This window comes from Pseudophryne corroboree, chromosome 9 (genome assembly GCF_028390025.1).
Source record: "Pseudophryne corroboree isolate aPseCor3 chromosome 9, aPseCor3.hap2, whole genome shotgun sequence".
NCBI classification, from domain to species: domain Eukaryota; kingdom Metazoa; phylum Chordata; class Amphibia; order Anura; family Myobatrachidae; genus Pseudophryne; species Pseudophryne corroboree.
The window spans coordinates 449,878,698-449,896,626 of record NC_086452.1 but is presented as its reverse complement, the minus strand read 5'-3'; the positions used below and the strand labels follow the sequence as shown (position 1 = coordinate 449,896,626).

At 55.6% G+C, this 17,929-nt stretch overlaps 1 protein-coding gene across 2 annotated transcripts in view; it reads left to right on the top strand.

Moving 5' to 3' along the window:
• PODXL2 (podocalyxin like 2) overlaps positions 1-17,929 on the top strand; it is a 103,823-nt gene that overhangs the window by 32,416 nt on the left and 53,478 nt on the right. For both annotated transcript variants that reach the window (XM_063941178.1, XM_063941179.1), the window contains one exon: positions 354-656. In XM_063941178.1, the coding sequence (XP_063797248.1) occupies positions 354-656 (303 nt within the window). The remainder of the gene's footprint in view (positions 1-353; positions 657-17,929) is intronic.

Below are 17,929 nucleotides of genomic sequence, written 5' to 3'. Positions count from 1 at the left end.
TTTTACTAATTCACCTAAAAGGAAATATCCTTTGTGTATTTGCTACTATACTATGCTGCTGATACGGGCTGTAAAAAAAACTTTCTTCATTCTCTTGCTGACGTCTTCAACTTGCTGCAGTGGGGCAGATGTATTAAGCCTGGAGAAGTGATAAAGAAGTGATAAAGCAGTGGTAAGTGGAAGGTGATAATGCACCAGCCAATCAGCTCCTAACTGTCATTTTTCAAATCTGTAATGATTGGCTGGTGCGTTATCACCTTCCACTTATCACGTCTTTATCCCTTCTCCAGGTTAATACATCTGCCCGCTGTATCCTGCGGGGTGTACTTTAACAGCCTGGCTTTGTATCATAGGGCTCATCTGCTTCCAGTTAGTTACCGGTGAGGAACCCCAATCAGAAGGACTCTCGTCCACCTCACTGCTGGACCTGCCCTCATCATTATCACACCTGGAGAGCTTGGATTCTACAGAACACGGCAGCGACGGGTTCCCAGGCCCTGACTTCCAGCATGGCCTGCTCAACACACCCCAGGGCTCTGGCTTTTCGAGCCAGGAGACAGAGGAAATCTCCATCTTTCAGTCACCCAAATATTTTTGGGAAGACGACGCAAAGACCATGAACAGGAGCAATGAGGACCAAAGTGGGATGCGGACAGGTGGGTTATGTCCTCCTGAGGGTTTTATTGTTCCATTTATCTGTCCGGCGGTCAGGATTACTTTGTGTACATTGTAGGTTTATGGTTGAGCTTTGATGGGTGCAGCTGTCTATTTGGTGTGTACAGGGGAAAGGACACAGGGCCTGATGCCCCTGTGGTCAGTATTGCACCGCCTCAAGGAAGCTGCAGTTCAGAAGATGTATAAGAGGTGTGTGTGTGAAGTAACATCTAAGATCCAAGTGCTGCGTCCAAAAATGCAGCATCACATCACCATTTCAACCATCAGTGTAAATATGAGTAAATAATTAATACACAGAAGTAGAACTTTGTCTATCTAACGATGACAATAAAATAGGAACATATAACAGCAGCCAAAGTTTCTAAATTTGCACATGGGCCTTCACATAGCATGTATCAGGGCCTATCCAGCTCTCCTGGCTGTCATTACACCAGACCCTACCCAGCTCTCCTCACTGTCATCAGCCAGGTCTTACCCACCTGTCCTGCGTGTCATCAGACCAGGGCCTTCACAGCTCTTCTCACTGTTATCAGACCAAGGCCCACCTAGCTGTCCTGAGTGTAATCAGACCAAGGCCTTCACAGATCTTCTCACTGTTATCAGACCAAGGCCTACCCAGCTGTCCTGAGTATCATCAGACCAGGGCCTTCCCAGCTGTCCTGACTGTCATCAAACCAGGGCCTACCCAGCTGTCCTGACTGTCATCAAACCAGGGCCTACCCAGCTGTCCTGACTGTCATCAGACCAGGGCCTACCCAGCTGTCCTGACTGTCATCAGTCCAGGTCATCAGTCCAGGGCCTACCCAGCTCTCCTCACTGTCATCAGACCTGTTCCTACCCACCTCTCCTCACTGTCATCAGACCAGGTCCTGCCCAGATGTCCTGACTGTCATCAGACCAGGGCCTTCCCAGCTCTTCTCACTGTCATCAGACCAGGGTCTACCTAGCTGTCCTCACTGTCATCAGACCATACCCTACCCAGCTCTCCTCACTGTCATCAGACTAGGGCCTACCCAGCTGTTCTGAGTGTCATAAGACCAGGGCCTACCCAGATCTTCTGGCCGTCATCAGACCAGGACTATCCAGCTCTCTAGGCTGTCATCAGACCAGGGCCTATCCAGCTGTCCTGAGTGCCATCAGACCAGGGCCTACCCAGCTGTCCTGAGTGTCATCAGACCAGGTCCAATCTAGCTGTCCTGAGTGTCATCAGACCAGGTCCTTCCCAGCTCTTCTCACTGTCATCAGACCAGGGCCTACCCCAGCTGTCCTGAGTGTCATAAGACCAGGGCCTACCCAGCTCTTCCCACTGTCATCAGACCAAGGCCTACCCAGCTGTCCTGACTGCCATTACACCAGGCCCTACCCAGCTCTCCTCACTGTCATCAGCCAGGGCCTATCCAGCTCTCCAGGCTGTCATCAGACCAGGAACTATCCAGCCGCCCTGAGTGCCATCAGACCAGGGCCTTCCCAGCTCATCTCACTGTTATCAGATCAGGGCCTACCCAGCTGTCCTGAGTGTCATCAGACCAGGGCCTTCCCAGCTCTCCTCACTGTCATCAGACCAGGGCCTACCCAGCTGTCCTAAGTGTCATCAGACCAGGGCTTACCCAGCTCTCCTGGCTGTCATCAGACCAGGGCTTATCCAGCTCTCCAGGCTGTAATCAGACCAGAACCTATCCAGCTGTCCTGAGTGCCATCAGACTAGGGCCTACCCAGCTGTGCTGACTGTCATCAGACCAGGGCCTACCCAGCTGTCCTGAGTGTCATCAGACAGGGCCTGTCCAGCTTTTCTCACTGTCATCAGACCAGGGCCTACCCAGCTCTCCTCACTGGCATCAGACAAGGGCCTTCCCAGCTCTCCTCACTATCATCAGACCAGGGCCTACCCAGCTGTCCTGAGTGCCATTACACCAGGCCCTGCCCAGCTCTCCTCACTGTCATCAGAACAGGGCCTACCCAGCTCTCCTGGCTGTCATCAGACTAGGCCCTACCCAGCTCTCCTCACTGTCATCAGACTATGGCCTACCCAGCTCTTCTCACTGTCATCAGACCAGGGCCTACCCAGTTGCCCTGAGTGTCATTAGACCAGGGCCTACCCAGCTCTTCTCACTGTCATAACACTAGGACCTACCCAGCTCTCCTCACTGGCATCAGACCAGGGCCTACCCAGCTGTTTTGAGTATCATTACACCAGAGCCTTCCCAGCTCTTCTCACTGTCATCAGACCATGGCCTACCAAGCTGTCCTGAGTGTCATCAGACTAGGGCCTACCCAGCTCTCCTCACTGTCATTAGACCAGGGCCTACCCAGCTTTCCTAACTGTCATCAGACCAGTGCCTACCCAGCTGTCCTGACTGTCATCAGACCAGGGCCTACCCAGCGCTTCTCACTGTCATCAGACCAGGGCCTACCCAGCGCTTCTCACTGTCATCAGACCAGGGCCTACCCAGCTGTCCTGAGTGTCATCAGACCAGGGCCTACCCAGTTGTCCTGAGTGTCATTACACCAGGCCCTACCCTGCTCTCTTCACTGTCATCAGACCAAGGCCTACCCAGCTCTCCTGGCTGTCATCAAACCGGGGCCTACCCAGCTGTCCTGGGTGTCATCAGACCAGGGCCTACCCAGATCTCTTGGCTGTCATCAGACTCAGCTGTCCTGATTGTCATCTGACCAGGGCCAACCCAGCTCTTCTCACTGTCATCAGACCAGGGCTTACCCAGCTATTCTCAGTGTCATCAGACCAGGGCCTACCCAGCTCTTCTCACTGTCATGAGACCAGGGCCTTCCCAGCTCTCCTCACTGTCATCAGACTAGGGCCTACCCAGCACTCCTCACTGTCATCAGACCAGGGCCTACCCAGCTCTCCTCACTGTCATCAGACTAGGGCCTACCCAGCTCTTCTCACTGTCATCAGACCAGGGCCTACCCAGCTGTCTTGAGTGTCATCAGACCAGGGCCTACCAAGCTCTCCTGGCTGTCATCAGACCAGGCCCTACCCAGCTGCCCTGAGTGTCATCAGACCAGAGCCTACCCAGCTCTTCTCAGTGTCATCAGACCAGGGCCTACCCAGCTCGTATCACTGGCATCAGACTAGGGCCTACCCAGCTCTACACACTGTTATCAGACCAGGGCCTACCCAGCTGTCCTGAGTATCTTTACACCAGAGCCTTTCCAGCTCTTCTCACTGTCATCAGACCAGGGCCTACCCAGCTGTCCTGAGTGTCATCAGACCAGGGCCTACCCAGCTCTCCTCACTGTCATCAGACCAGGGCCTACCCAGCTCTCCTCACTGTCATCAGATCAGGGCCTACCCAGCTCTCCTCACTGTCATCAGACCAGGGACTACCCAGCTGTTTTGAGTATCATTACACCAGAGCCTTCCCAGCTCTTCTCACTGTCATCAGACCATGGCCTACCAAGCTGTCCTGAGTGTCATCAGACTAGGGCCTACCCAGCTCTCCTCACTGTCATTAGACCAGGGCCTACCCAGCTTTCCTGACTGTCATCAGACCAGTGCCTACCCAGCTGTCCTGACTGTCATCAGACCAGGGCCTACCCAGAGCTTCTCACTGTCATCAGACCAGCTGTCCTGAGTGTCATCAGACCAGGGCCCTCCCAGCTCTCCTCACTGGCATCAGACCAGGGCCTACCCAGCTGTCCTGAGTGTCATTACACCAGGCCCTACCCTGCTCTCTTCACTGTCATCAGACCAAGGCCTACCCAGCTCTCCTGGCTGTCATCAAACCGGGGCCTACCCAGCTGTCCTGGGTGTCATCAGACCAGGGCCTACCCAGATCTCTTGGCTGTCATCAGACCCTGGCTGTCATCAGACTCAGCTGTCCTGATTGTGATCTGAGCAGGGCCAACCCAGCTCTTCTCACTGTCATCAGACCAGGGCTTACCCAGCTATTCTCAGTGTCATCAGACCAGGGCCTACCCAGCTCTTCTCACTGTCATGAGACCAGGGCCTTCCCAGCTCTCCTCACTGTCATCAGACCAGGGCCTACCCAGCACTTCTCACTGTCATCAGACCAGGGCCTACCCAGCTCTCCTCACTGTCATCAGACCAGGGCCTACCCAGCTCTTCTCACTGTCATCAGACCAGGGCCTACCCAGCTGTCTTGAGTGTCATCAGACCAGGGCCTACCAAGCTCTCCTGGCTGTCATCAGACCAGGCCCTACCCAGCTGCCCTGAGTGTCATCAGACTAGGGCCTACCCAGCTCTTCTCACTGTCATCAGACCAGGGCCTACCCAGCTCGTATCACTGGCATCAGACTAGGGCCTACCCAGCTCTCCTCACTGTCATCAGACCAGGGCCTACCCAGCTGTCCTGAGTATCTTTACACCAGAGCCTTTCCAGCTCTTCTCACTGTCATCAGACCAGGGCCTACCCAGCTGTCCTTAGTGTCATCAGACCAGGGCCTACCCAGCTCTCCTCACTGTCATCAGACCAGGGCCTACCCAGCTCTCCTCACTGTCATCAGATCAGGGCCTACCCAGCTCTCCTCACTGTCATCAGACCAGAGACTACCCAGCTGTTTTGAGTATCATTACACCAGAGCCTTCCCAGCTCTTCTCACTGTCATCAGACCATGGCCTACCAAGCTGTCCTGAGTGTCATCAGACTAGGGCCTACCCAGCTCTCCTCACTGTCATTAGACCAGGGCCTACCCAGCTTTCCTAACTGTCATCAGACCAGTGCCTACCCAGCTGTCCTGACTGTCATCAGACCAGGGCCTACCCAGCGCTTCTCACTGTCATCAGACCAGGGCCTACCCAGCGCTTCTCACTGTCATCAGACCAGGGCCTACCCAGCTGTCCTGAGTGTCATCAGACCAGGGCCCTCCCAGCTCTCCTCACTGTCATCAGACCAGGGCCTACCCAGCTGTCCTGAGTGTCATTACACCAGGCCCTACCCTGCTCTCTTCACTGTCATCAGACCAAGGCCTACCCAGCTCTCCTGAATGTCATCAAACCGGGGCCTACCCAGCTGTCCTGGGTGTCATCAGACCAGGGCCTACCCAGATCTCTTGGCTGTCATCAGACCCTGGCTGTCATCAGACTCAGCTGTCCTTATTGTCATCTGACCAGGGCCAACCCAGCTCTTCTCACTGTCATCAGACCAGGGCTTACCCAGCTATTCTCAGTGTCATCAGACCAGGGCCTACCCAGCTCTTCTCACTGTCATGAGACCAGGGCCTTCCCAGCTCTCCTCACTGTCATCAGACCATGGCCTACCCAGCACTCCTCACTGTCATCAGACCAGGGCCTACCCAGCTCTCCTCACTGTCATCAGACCAGGGCCTACCCAGCTCTTCTCACTGTCATCAGACCAGGGCCTACCCAGCTGTCTTGAGTGTCATCAGACCAGGGCCTACCAAGCTCTCCTGGCTGTCATCAGACCAGGCCCTACCCAGCTGCCCTGAGTGTCATCAGACCAGGGCCTACCCAGCTCTTCTCACTGTCATTAGACCAGGGCCTACCCAGCTCATATCACTGGCATCAGACTAGGGCCTACCCAGCTCTCCTCACTGTCATCAGACCAGGGCCTACCCAGCTGTCCTGAGTATCTTTACACCAGAGCCTTTCCAGCTCTTCTCACTGTCATCAGACCAGGGCCTACCCAGCTGTCCTGAGTGTCATCAGACCAGGGCCTACCCAGCTCTCCTCACTGTCATCAGACCAGGGCCTACCCAGCTCTCCTCACTGTCATCAGATCAGGGCCTACCCAGCTGTCCTCACTGTCATCAGGCCAGGGCCTACACAGCTCTCCTCACTGTCATCAGACCAGGGCATACCCAGCTGTCCTGATTGTCATCAGACCAGGGCTTACCCAACTCTTCTCACTGTCATCAGACCAGGGCCTACCCAGCTCTTCTCACTGTTATCGGACCAGGGCCTACCCAGCTCTCCTCACTGACATCAGACCAGGGCCTACCCAGCTGTTCTGAGTATCATTACACCAGATTCTTCCCAGCTCTTCTCACTGTCATCAGACCAGGGCCTACCCAGCTGTCCTGAGTGTCATCAGACCAGGGCCTACCAAGCTTTTCTCACTGTCATTAGACCAGGGCCTACCCAGATGTCCTCACTGTCATCAGACCAGGGCCTATGCAGCTTTCCTCACTGTCATCAGACCAGGGCCTACCCAGCTGTCCTGACTTGCATCAGACCAGGGCCTACCCAGCTCTTCTCACTGTCATCAGACCAGGGCCTACCCAGCTCTCCTCAATATCAGCAGACCAGGGCTTACCCAGCTGTCCTGAGTGTCATCAGACCAGGGCCTTCCCAGCTCTCCTCACTGTCATCAGACCAGGGCATACCCAGCTGTCCTGAGTGTCATTACACCAGGCCCTACCCAGCTCTCCTCACTGTCATCAGACCAGGGCCTACCCAGCTCTCCTGGCTGTCATCAGACCAGGGCCTACCCAGCTCTCCTCACTGTCATTAGACCAGGGCCTACCCAGCTCTCCTCACTGTCATTTGACCAGGGCCTACCCAGCTGTCCTGACTGTCATCAGACCAGGGCCTACCCAGTTCTTCTCAATGTCATCAGACCAGGGCCTAACCAGCTGTCCTCATTGTCATCAGACCAGGGCCAACCCAGCTGTCCTGATTGTCATCAGTCCAGGGTCTACCGAGCTTTCCTCACTGTCATTAGACCAGGGCCTACCCAGATGTCCTCACTGTCATCAGACCAGGGCCTACGCATCTTTCCTCACTGTCATCAAACCAGGGCCTACCCGGCTGTCCTGACTGTCATCAGACCAGGGCCTACCCAGCTCTTCTCACTGTCATCAGACCAGGGCCTACCCAGCTCTCCTCAATTTCATCAGACCAGGGCTTACCCAGCTGTCCTGATTGTCATCAGACCAGGGCCTTCCCAGCTCTTCCCACTGTCTTCAGACTAGGGCATACCTAGCTGTCCTGAGTGTCATTACACCAGGCCCTACCCAGCTCTCCTCACTATCATCAGACCAGGGCCTACCCAGCTCTCCTGTGTGTCATCAGATCAGGGCCTACCCAGCTCTCCTGGCTGTCATCAGACCCTGGCTTTCATCAGACTCAGCTATCCTGAATGTCAGCAGACCAGAGCCTACCCAGCTCTTCTTACTGTCATCAGACCAGGGCCTACCCAGTTCTCCTCACTGTCATCAGACCAGGGCCTACCCAGCTCTCCTCACTGTCATCAGACCAGGGCCTACCCAGCTGTCCTGAGTTTCATTACACCAAGGCCTACCCCGCTCCTCTCACTGTCATCAGACCAGGTCCTACCCAGCTGTCCTGAGTGTCATCAGACCAGGGCCTACCAAGCTTTTCTCACTGTCATTAGACCAGGGCCTACCCAGATGTCCTCACTGTCATCAGACCAGGGCATATGCAGCTTTCCTCACTGTCATCAGACCAGGGCCTACCCAGCTGTCCTGACTGTCATCAGACCAGGGCCTACCCAGCTCTCCTCAATATCAGCAGACCAGCGCTTATCCAGCTGTCCTGAGTGTCATCAGACCAGGGCCTTCCCAGCTCTTCTCACTGTCATCAGACCAGGGCATATCCAGCTGTCCTGAGTGTCATTACACCAGGCCCTACCCAGCTCTCCTCCCTATCATCAGACCAGGGCATACCCAGCTCTCCTGGCTGTCATCAGACCAGGGGCTATCCAGCTGACCTGGGTGCCATCAGACCAGGGCCTACCCAGCTCTCCTGGCTGTCATTAGACCAGGGCCTACCCAGCTTTCCTCACTGTCATTTGACCAGGGCCTACCCAGCTGTCCTGACTGTCATCAGACCAGGGCCTACCCAGTTCTTCTCAATGTCATCAGACCAGGGCCTAACCAGCTGTCCTCATTGTCATCAGACCAGGGCCTACCCAGCTGTCCTGATTGTCATCAGACCAGGGTCTACCAAGCTTTCCTCACTGTCATCAGACCAGGGCCTACCCAGATGTCCTCACTGTCATCAGACCAGGGCCTACGCATCTTTCCTCACTGTCATCAGACCAGGGCCAACCCAGCTGTCCTGATTGTAATCAGACCAGGGTCTACCGAGCTTTCCTCACTGTCATTAGACCAGGGCCTACCCAGCTCTCCTCACTGTCATCAGACCAGGGCCTACGCATCTTTCCTCACTGTCATCAGACCAGGGCCTACCCGGCTGTCCTGACTGTCATCAGACCAGGGCCTACCCAGCTCTTCTCACTGTCATCAGACCAGGGCCTACCCAGCTCTCCTCAATTTCATCAGACCAGGGCTTACCCAGCTGTCCTGATTGTCATCAGACCAGGGCCTTCCCAGCTCTTCCCACTGTCTTCAGACTAGGGCATACCTAGCTGTCCTGAGTGTCATTACACCAGGCCCTACCCAGCTCTCCTCACTATCATCAGACCAGGGCCTACCCAGCTCTCCTGGGTGTCATCAGATCAGGGCCTACCCAGCTCTCCTGGCTGTCATCAGACCCTGGCTTTCATCATACTCAGCTATCCTGAATGTCATCAGACCAGAGGCTACCCAGCTCTTCTTACTGTCATCAGACCAGGGCCTACCCAGTTCTCCTCACTGTCATCAGACCAGGGCTACCCAGCTCTCCTCACTGTCATCAGACCAGGGCCTACCCAGCTCTCCTCACTGTCATCAGACCAGGGCCTACCCAGCTGTCCTGAGTTTCATTACACCAAGGCCTACCCCGCTCCTCTCACTGTCATCAGACCAGGGCCTACCCAGCTGTCCTGAGTGTCATCAGACCAGGGCCTAACAAGCTTTTCTCACTGTCATTAGACCAGGGCCTACCCAGATGTCCTCACTGTCATCAGACCAGGGCATATGCAGCTTTCCTCACTGTCATCAGACCAGGGCCTACCCAGCTCTTCTCACTGTCATCAGACCAGGGCCTACCCAACTCTCCTCAATATCAGCAGACCAGGGCTTACCCAGCTGTCCTGAGTGTCATCAGACCAGGGCCTACCAAGCTTTTCTCACTGTCATTAGACCAGGGCCTACACAGATGTCCTCACTGTCATCAGACCAGGACCTAACCAGCTGTCCTCATTGTCATCAGACCAGGGCCAAACCAGCTGTCCTGATTGTCATCAGACCAGGGTTTACCGAGCTTTCCTCACTGTCATTAGACCAGGGCCTACCCAGCTCTCCTCACTGTTATCAGACCAGGGCCTACGCATCTTTCCTCACTGTCATCAGACCAGGGCCTACCCAGCTTTCCTGACTGTCATCAGACCAGGGCCTACCCAGCTCTTCTCACTGTCATCAGACCAGGGCCTACCCAGCTCTCCTCAATTTCATCAGACCAGGGCTTACCCAGCTGTCCTGATTGTCATCAGACCAGGGCCTACCCAGCTCTTCCCACTGTCATCAGACCAGGGCCTACCCAGCTCTCCTCAATTTCATCAGACCAGGGCCTACCCAGCTCTTCTCACTGTCATCAGACCAGGGCCTACCCAGCTCTCCTCAATTTCATCAGACCAGGGCTTACCCAGCTGTCCTGATTGTCATCAGAACAGGGCCTTCCCAGCTAATCCCACTGTCTTCAGACTAGGGCATACCTAGCTGTCCTGAGTGTCATTACACCAGGCCCTACCCAGCTCTCCTCACTATCATCAGCCCAAGGCCTACCCAGCTCTCCTGGGTGTCATCAGACCAGGGCCTACCCAGCTCTCCTGGCTGTCATCAGACCCTGGCTTTCATCAGACTCAGCTATCCTGAATGTCAGCAGACCAGAGCCTACCCAGCTCTTCTTACTGTCATCAGACCAGGGCCTACCCAGTTCTCCTCACTGTCATCAGACCAGGGCTACCCAGCTCTCCTCACTGTCATCAGACCAGGGCCTACCCAGCTCTCCTCACTGTCATTAGACCAGGTCCTACCCAGCTGACTTGAGTGTCATCAGACCAGGGCCTACCAAGCTTTTCTCACTGTCATTAGACCAGGGCCTACCCAGATGTCCTCACTGTCATCAGACCAGGGCATATGCAGCTTTGCTCACTGTCATCAGACCAGGGCCTACCCAGCTGTCCTGACTTGCATCAGACCAGGGCCTACCCAGCTCTTCTCACTGTCATCAGACCAGGGCCTACCCAGCTCTCCTCAATATCAGCAGACCAGGGCTTACCCAGCTGTCCTGAGTGTCATCAGACCAGGGCCTTCCCAGCTCTCCTCACTGTCATCAGACCAGGGCATACCCAGCTGTCCTGAGTGTCATTACACCAGGCCCTACCCAGCTCTCCTCACTGTCATCATACCAGGGCTTACCCAGCTGTCCTGATTGTCATCAGACCAGGGCCTACCCAGCTCTTCCCACTGTCATCAGACCAGGGCCTACCCAGCTCTCCTCAATTTCATCAGACCAGGGCCTACCCAGCTCTTCTCACTGTCATCAGACCAGGGCCTACCCAGCTCTCCTCAATTTCATCAGACCAGGGCTTACCCAGCTGTCCTGATTGTCATCAGAACAGGGCCTTCCCAGCTAATCCCACTGTCTTCAGACTAGGGCATACCTAGCTGTCCTGAGTGTCATTACACCAGGCCCTACCCAGCTCTCCTCACTATCATCAGCCCAAGGCCTACCCAGCTCTCCTGGGTGTCATCAGACCAGGGCCTACCCAGCTCTCCTGGCTGTCATCAGACCCTGGCTTTCATCAGACTCAGCTATCCTGAATGTCAGCAGACCAGAGCCTACCCAGCTCTTCTTACTGTCATCAGACCAGGGCCTACCCAGTTCTCCTCACTGTCATCAGACCAGGGCTACCCAGCTCTCCTCACTGTCATCAGACCAGGGCCTACCCAGCTCTCCTCACTGTCATTAGACCAGGTCCTACCCAGCTGACTTGAGTGTCATCAGACCAGGGCCTACCAAGCTTTTCTCACTGTCATTAGACCAGGGCCTACCCAGATGTCCTCACTGTCATCAGACCAGGGCATATGCAGCTTTGCTCACTGTCATCAGACCAGGGCCTACCCAGCTGTCCTGACTTGCATCAGACCAGGGCCTACCCAGCTCTTCTCACTGTCATCAGACCAGGGCCTACCCAGCTCTCCTCAATATCAGCAGACCAGGGCTTACCCAGCTGTCCTGAGTGTCATCAGACCAGGGCCTTCCCAGCTCTCCTCACTGTCATCAGACCAGGGCATACCCAGCTGTCCTGAGTGTCATTACACCAGGTCCTACCCAGCTCTCCTCACTGTCATCATACCAGGGCCTACCCAGCTCTCCTGGCTGTCATCAGTCCAGGGCCTATCGAGCTGACCTGGGTGTCATCAGACCAGGGCCTACCCAGCTCTCCTCACTGTCATTAGACCAGGGCCTACCCAGCTCTCCTCACTGTCATTTTACCAGGGCCTACCCAGCTGTCCTGACTGTCATCAGACCAGGGCCTACCCAGTTCTTCTCATTGTCATCAGACCAGGGCCTACCCAGATGTCCTCACTGTCATCAGACCAGGGCCTACGCATCTTTCCTCACTGTCATCAAACCAGGGCCTACCCGGCTGTCCTGACTGTCATCAGACCAGGGCCTACCCAGCTCTTCTCACTGTCATCAGACCAGGGCCTACCCAGCTCTCCTCAATTTCATCAGACCAGGGCTTACACAGCTGTCCTGATTGTCATCAGACCAGGGCCTTCCCAGCTCTTCCCACTGTCTTCAGACTAGGGCATACCTAGCTGTCCTGAGTGTCATTACACCAGGCCCTACCCAGCTCTCCTCACTATCATCAGACCAGGGCCTACCCAGCTCTCCTGTGTGTCATCAGACCAGGGCCTACCCAGCTCTCCTGGCTGTCATCAGACCCTGGCTTTCATCAGACTCAGCTATCCTGAATGTCAGTAGACCAGAGCCTACCCAGCTCTTCTTACTGTCATCAGACCAGGGCCTACCCAGTTCTCCTCACTGTCATCAGACCAGGGCTACCCAGCTCTCCTCACTGTCATCAGACCAGGGCCTACCCAGCTCTCCTCACTGTCATCAGACCAGGGCCTACCCAGCTGTCCTGAGATTCATTACACCAAGGCCTACCCCGCTCCTCTCACTGTCATCAGACCAGGTCCTACCCAGCTGTCCTGAGTGTCATCAGACCAGGGCCTACCAAGCTTTTCTCTCTGTCATTAGACCAGGGCCTACCCAGATGTCCTCACTGTCATCAGACCAGGGCATATGCAGTTTCCTCACTGTCATCAGACCAGGGCCTACCCAGCTGTCCTTACTGTCATCAGACCAGGGCCTACCCAGCTCTCCTCAATATCAGCAGACCAGCGCTTACCCAGCTGTCCTGACTGTCATCAGACCAGGGCCTACCCAGCTCTCCTCAATATCAGCAGACCAGGGCTTACCCAGCTGTCCTGAGTGTCATCAGACCAGGGCCTTCCCCGCTATTCTCACTGTCATCAGACCAGGGCATACCCAGCTGTCCTGAGTGTCATTACACCAGGCCCTACCCAGCTCTCCTCACTGTCATCAGACCAGGGCCTACCCAGCTCTCCTGGCTGTCATCAGACCAGGGCCTATCCAGCTGACCTGGGTGTCATCAGACCAGGGCCTACCCAGCTCTCCTGGCTGTCATCAGACCAGGGCCTACCCAGCTCTCCTCACTGTCATTTGACCAGGGCCTACCCAGCTGTCCTGACTGTCATCAGACCAGGGCCTACCCAGTTCTTCTCAATGTCATCAGACCAGGGCCTACCCAGATGTCCTCACTGTCATCAGTCCAGGTCCTACGCATCTTTCCTCACTGTCATCAGACCAGGGCCTACCCGGCTGTCCTGATTGTCATCAGAACAGGGCCTTCCCAGCTCTTCCCACTGTCTTCAGACTAGGGCATACCTAGCTGTCCTGAGTGTCATTACTCCAGGCCCTACCCAGCTCTCCTCACTATCATCAGCCCAGGGCCTACCCAGCTCTCCTGGGTGTCATCAGACCAGGGCCTACCCAGCTCTCCTGGCTGTCATCAGACCCTGGCTTTCATCAGACTCAGCTATCCTGAATGTCAGCAGACCAGAGCCTACCCAGCTCTTCTTACTGTCATCAGACCAGGGCCTACCCAGTTCTCCTCACTGTCATCAGACCAGGGCTACCCAGCTCTCCTCACTGTCATCAGACCAGGGCCTACCCAGCTCTCCTCACTGTCATTAGACCAGGACCTACCCAGCTGACTTGAGTGTCATCAGACCAGGGCCTACCAAGCTTTTCTCACTGTCATTAGACCAGGGCCTACCCAGATGTCCTCACTGTCATCAGACCAGGGCATATGCAGCTTTGCTCACTGTCATCAGACCAGGGCCTACCCAGCTGTCCTGACTTGCATCAGACCAGGGCCTACCCAGCTCTTCTCACTGTCATCAGACCAGGGCCTACCCAGCTCTCCTCAATATCAGCAGACCAGGGCTTACCCAGCTGTCCTGAGTGTCATCAGACCAGGGCCTTCCCAGCTCTCCTCACTGTCATCAGACCAGGGCATACCCAGCTGTCCTGAGTGTCATTACACCAGGCCCTACCCAGCTCTCCTCACTGTCATCATACCAGGGCCTACCCAGCTCTCCTGGCTGTCATCAGTCCAGGGCCTATCGAGCTGACCTGGGTGTCATCAGACCAGGGCCTACCCAGCTCTCCTCACTGTCATTAGACCAGGGCCTACCCAGCTCTCCTCACTGTCATTTTACCAGGGCCTACCCAGCTGTCCTGACTGTCATCAGACCAGGGCCTAACCAGCTGTCCTCATTGTCATCAGACCAGGGCCAACCCAGCTGTCCTGATTGTCATCAGACCAGGGTCTACCGAGCTTTTCTCACGGTCATTAGACAAGGGCCTACCCAGATGTCCTCACTGTCATCAGACCAGGGCCTACGCATCTTTCCTCACTGTCATCAAACCAGGGCCTACCCGGCTGTCCTGACTGTCATCAGACCAGGGCCTACCCAGCTCTTCTCACTGTCATCAGACCAGGGCCTACCCAGCTCTCCTCAATTTCATCAGACCAGGGCTTACACAGCTGTCCTGATTGTCATCAGACCAGGGCCTTCCCAGCTCTTCCCACTGTCTTCAGACTAGGGCATACCTAGCTGTCCTGAGTGTCATTACACCAGGCCCTACCCAGCTCTCCTCACTATCATCAGACCAGGGCCTACCCAGCTCTCCTGTGTGTCATCAGACCAGGGCCTACCCAGCTCTCCTGGCTGTCATCAGACCCTGGCTTTCATCAGACTCAGCTATCCTGAATGTCAGCAGACCAGAGCCTACCCAGCTCTTCTTACTGTCATCAGACCAGGGCCTACCCAGTTCTCCTCACTGTCATCAGACCAGGGCTACCCAGCTCTCCTCACTGTCATCAGACCAGGGCCTACCCAGCTCTCCTCACTGTCATCAGACCAGGGCCTACCCAGCTGTCCTGAGATTCATTACACCAAGGCCTACCCCGCTCCTCTCACTGTCATCAGACCAGGTCCTACCCAGCTGTCCTGAGTGTCATCAGACCAGGGCCTACCAAGCTTTTCTCACTGTCATTAGACCAGGGCCTACCCAGATGTCCTCACTGTCATCAGACCAGGGCATATGCAGTTTCCTCACTGTCATCAGACCAGGGCCTACCCAGCTGTCCTTACTGTCATCAGACCAGGGCCTACCCAGCTCTCCTCAATATCAGCAGACCAGCGCTTACCCAGCTGTCCTGAGTGACATCAGACCAGGGCCTTCCCAGCTCTTCTCACTGTCATCAGACCAGTGCATACCCAGCTGTCCTCCCTATCATCAGACCAGGGCATACCCAGCTCTCCTGGCTGTCATCAGACCAGGGCCTATCCAGATGACCTTGGTGTCATCAGACCAGGGCCTACCCAGCTCTCCTGGCTGTCATTAGACCAGGGCCTACCCAGCTTTCCTCACTGTCATTTGACCAGGGCCTACCCAGCTGTCCTGACTGTCATCAGACCAGGGCCTACCCAGTTCTTCTCAATGTCATCAGACCAGGGCCTAACCAGCTGTCCTCATTGTCATCAGACCAGGGCCTACCCAGCTGTCCTGATTGTCATCAGAGCAGGGTCTACCGAGCTTTCCTCACTGTCATTAGACCAGGGCCTACCAGATGTCCTCACTGTCATCAGACCAGGGCCTACGCATCTTTCCTCACTGTCATCAGACCAGGGCCTACCCAGCTCTTCTCACTGTCATCAGACCAGGGCCTACCCAGCTCTCCTCAATTTCATCAGACCAGGGCTTACCCAGCTGTCCTGATCGTCATCAGACCAGGGCCTTCCCAGCTCTTCCCACTGTCTTCAGACTAGGGCATACCTAGCTGTCCTGAGTGTCATTACACCAGGCCCTACCCAGCTCTCCTCACTATCATCAGACCAGGGCCTACCCAGCTCTCCTGGGTGTCATCAGACCAGGGCCTACCAAGCTCTCCTGGCTGTCATCAGACCCTGGCTAGCTATCCTGAATGTCAGCAGACCAGAGCCTACCCAGCTATTCTTACTGTCATCAGACCAGGGCCTACCCATTTCTCCTCATTGTCATCAGACCAGGGCTACCCAGCTTTTCTCACTGTCATCAGACCAGGGCCTACCCAGCTCTCCTCACTGTCATCAGACCAGGGCCTACCCAGCTGTCCTGAGTGTCATCAGACCAGGGCCTACCAAGCTTTTCTAACTGTCATTAGACCAGGGCCTACCCAGCTGTCCTGACTGTCATCAGACCAGGGCCTACCCAGCTCTCCTCAATATCAGCAGACCAGGGCTTACCCAGCTGTCCTGAGTGTCATCAGACCAGGGCCTTCCCCGCTATTCTCACTGTCATCAGACCAGGGCATACCCAGCTGTCCTGAGTGTCATTACACCAGGCCCTACCCAGCTCTCCTCACTGTCATCAGACCAGGGCCTACCCAGCTCTCCTGGCTGTCATCAGACCAGGGCCTATCCAGCTGACCTGGGTGTCATCAGACCAGGGCCTACCCAGCTCTCCTGGCTGTCATCAGACCAGGGCCTACCCAGCTCTCCTCACTGTCATTTGACCAGGGCCTACCCAGCTGTCCTGACTGTCATCAGACCAGGGCCTACCCAGTTCTTCTCAATGTCATCAGACCAGGGCCTACCCAGATGTCCTCACTGTCATCAGTCCAGGGCCTACGCATCTTTCCTCACTGTCATCAGACCAGGGCCTACCCGGCTGTCCTGACTGTCATCAGACCAGGGCCTACCCAGCTCTTCTCACTGTCATCAGACCAGGGCCTACCCAGCTCTCCTCAATTTCATCAGACCAGGGCTTACCCAGCTGTCCTGATTGTCATCAGACCAGGGCCTTCCCAGCTCTTCCCACTGTCTTCAGACTAGGGCATACCTAGCTGTCCTGAGTGTCATTACACCAGGCCCTACCCAGCTCTCCTCACTATCATCAGACCAGGGCCTACCCAGCTCTCCTGGGTGTCATCAGATCAGGGCCTACCCAGCTCTCCTGGCTGTTATCAGACCCTGGCTTTCATCAGACTCAGCTATCCTGAATGTCATCAGACCAGAGACTTCCCAGCTCTTCTTACTGTCATCAGACCAGGGCCTACCCAGTTCTCCTCACTGTCATCAGACCAGGGCTACCCAGCTCTCCTCACTGTCATCAGACCAGGGCCTACCCAGCTGTCCTGAGTTTCATTACACCAAGGCCTACCCCGCTCCTCTCACTGTCATCAGACCAGGGCCTACCCAGCTGTCCTGAGTGTCATCAGACCAGGGCCTAACAAGCTTTTCTCACTGTCATTAAACCAGGGCCTACCCAGATGTCCTCACTGTCATCAGACCAGGGCAAATGCAGCTTTCCTCACTGTCATCAGACCAGGGCCTACCCGGCTGTCCTGACTGTCATCAGACCAGGGCCTACCCAGCTCTTCTCACTGTCATCAGACCAGGGCCTACCCAACTCTCCTCAATATCAGCAGACCAGGGCCTACCAAGCTTTTCTCACTGTCATCAGACCAGGGCCTACACAGATGTCCTCACTGTCATCAGACCAGGACCTAACCAGCTGTCCTCATTGTCATCAGACCAGGGCCAACCCAGCTGTCCTCATTGTCATCAGACCAGGGCCAACCCAGCTGTCCTCACTGTCATTAGACCAGGGCCTACCCAGCTCTCCTCACTGTCATCAGACCAGGGCCTACGCATATTTCCTCACTGTCATCAGACCAGGGCCTACCCAGCTGTCCTGACTGTCATCAGACCAGGGCCTACCCAGCTCTTCTCACTGTCATCAGACCAGGGCCAACCCAGC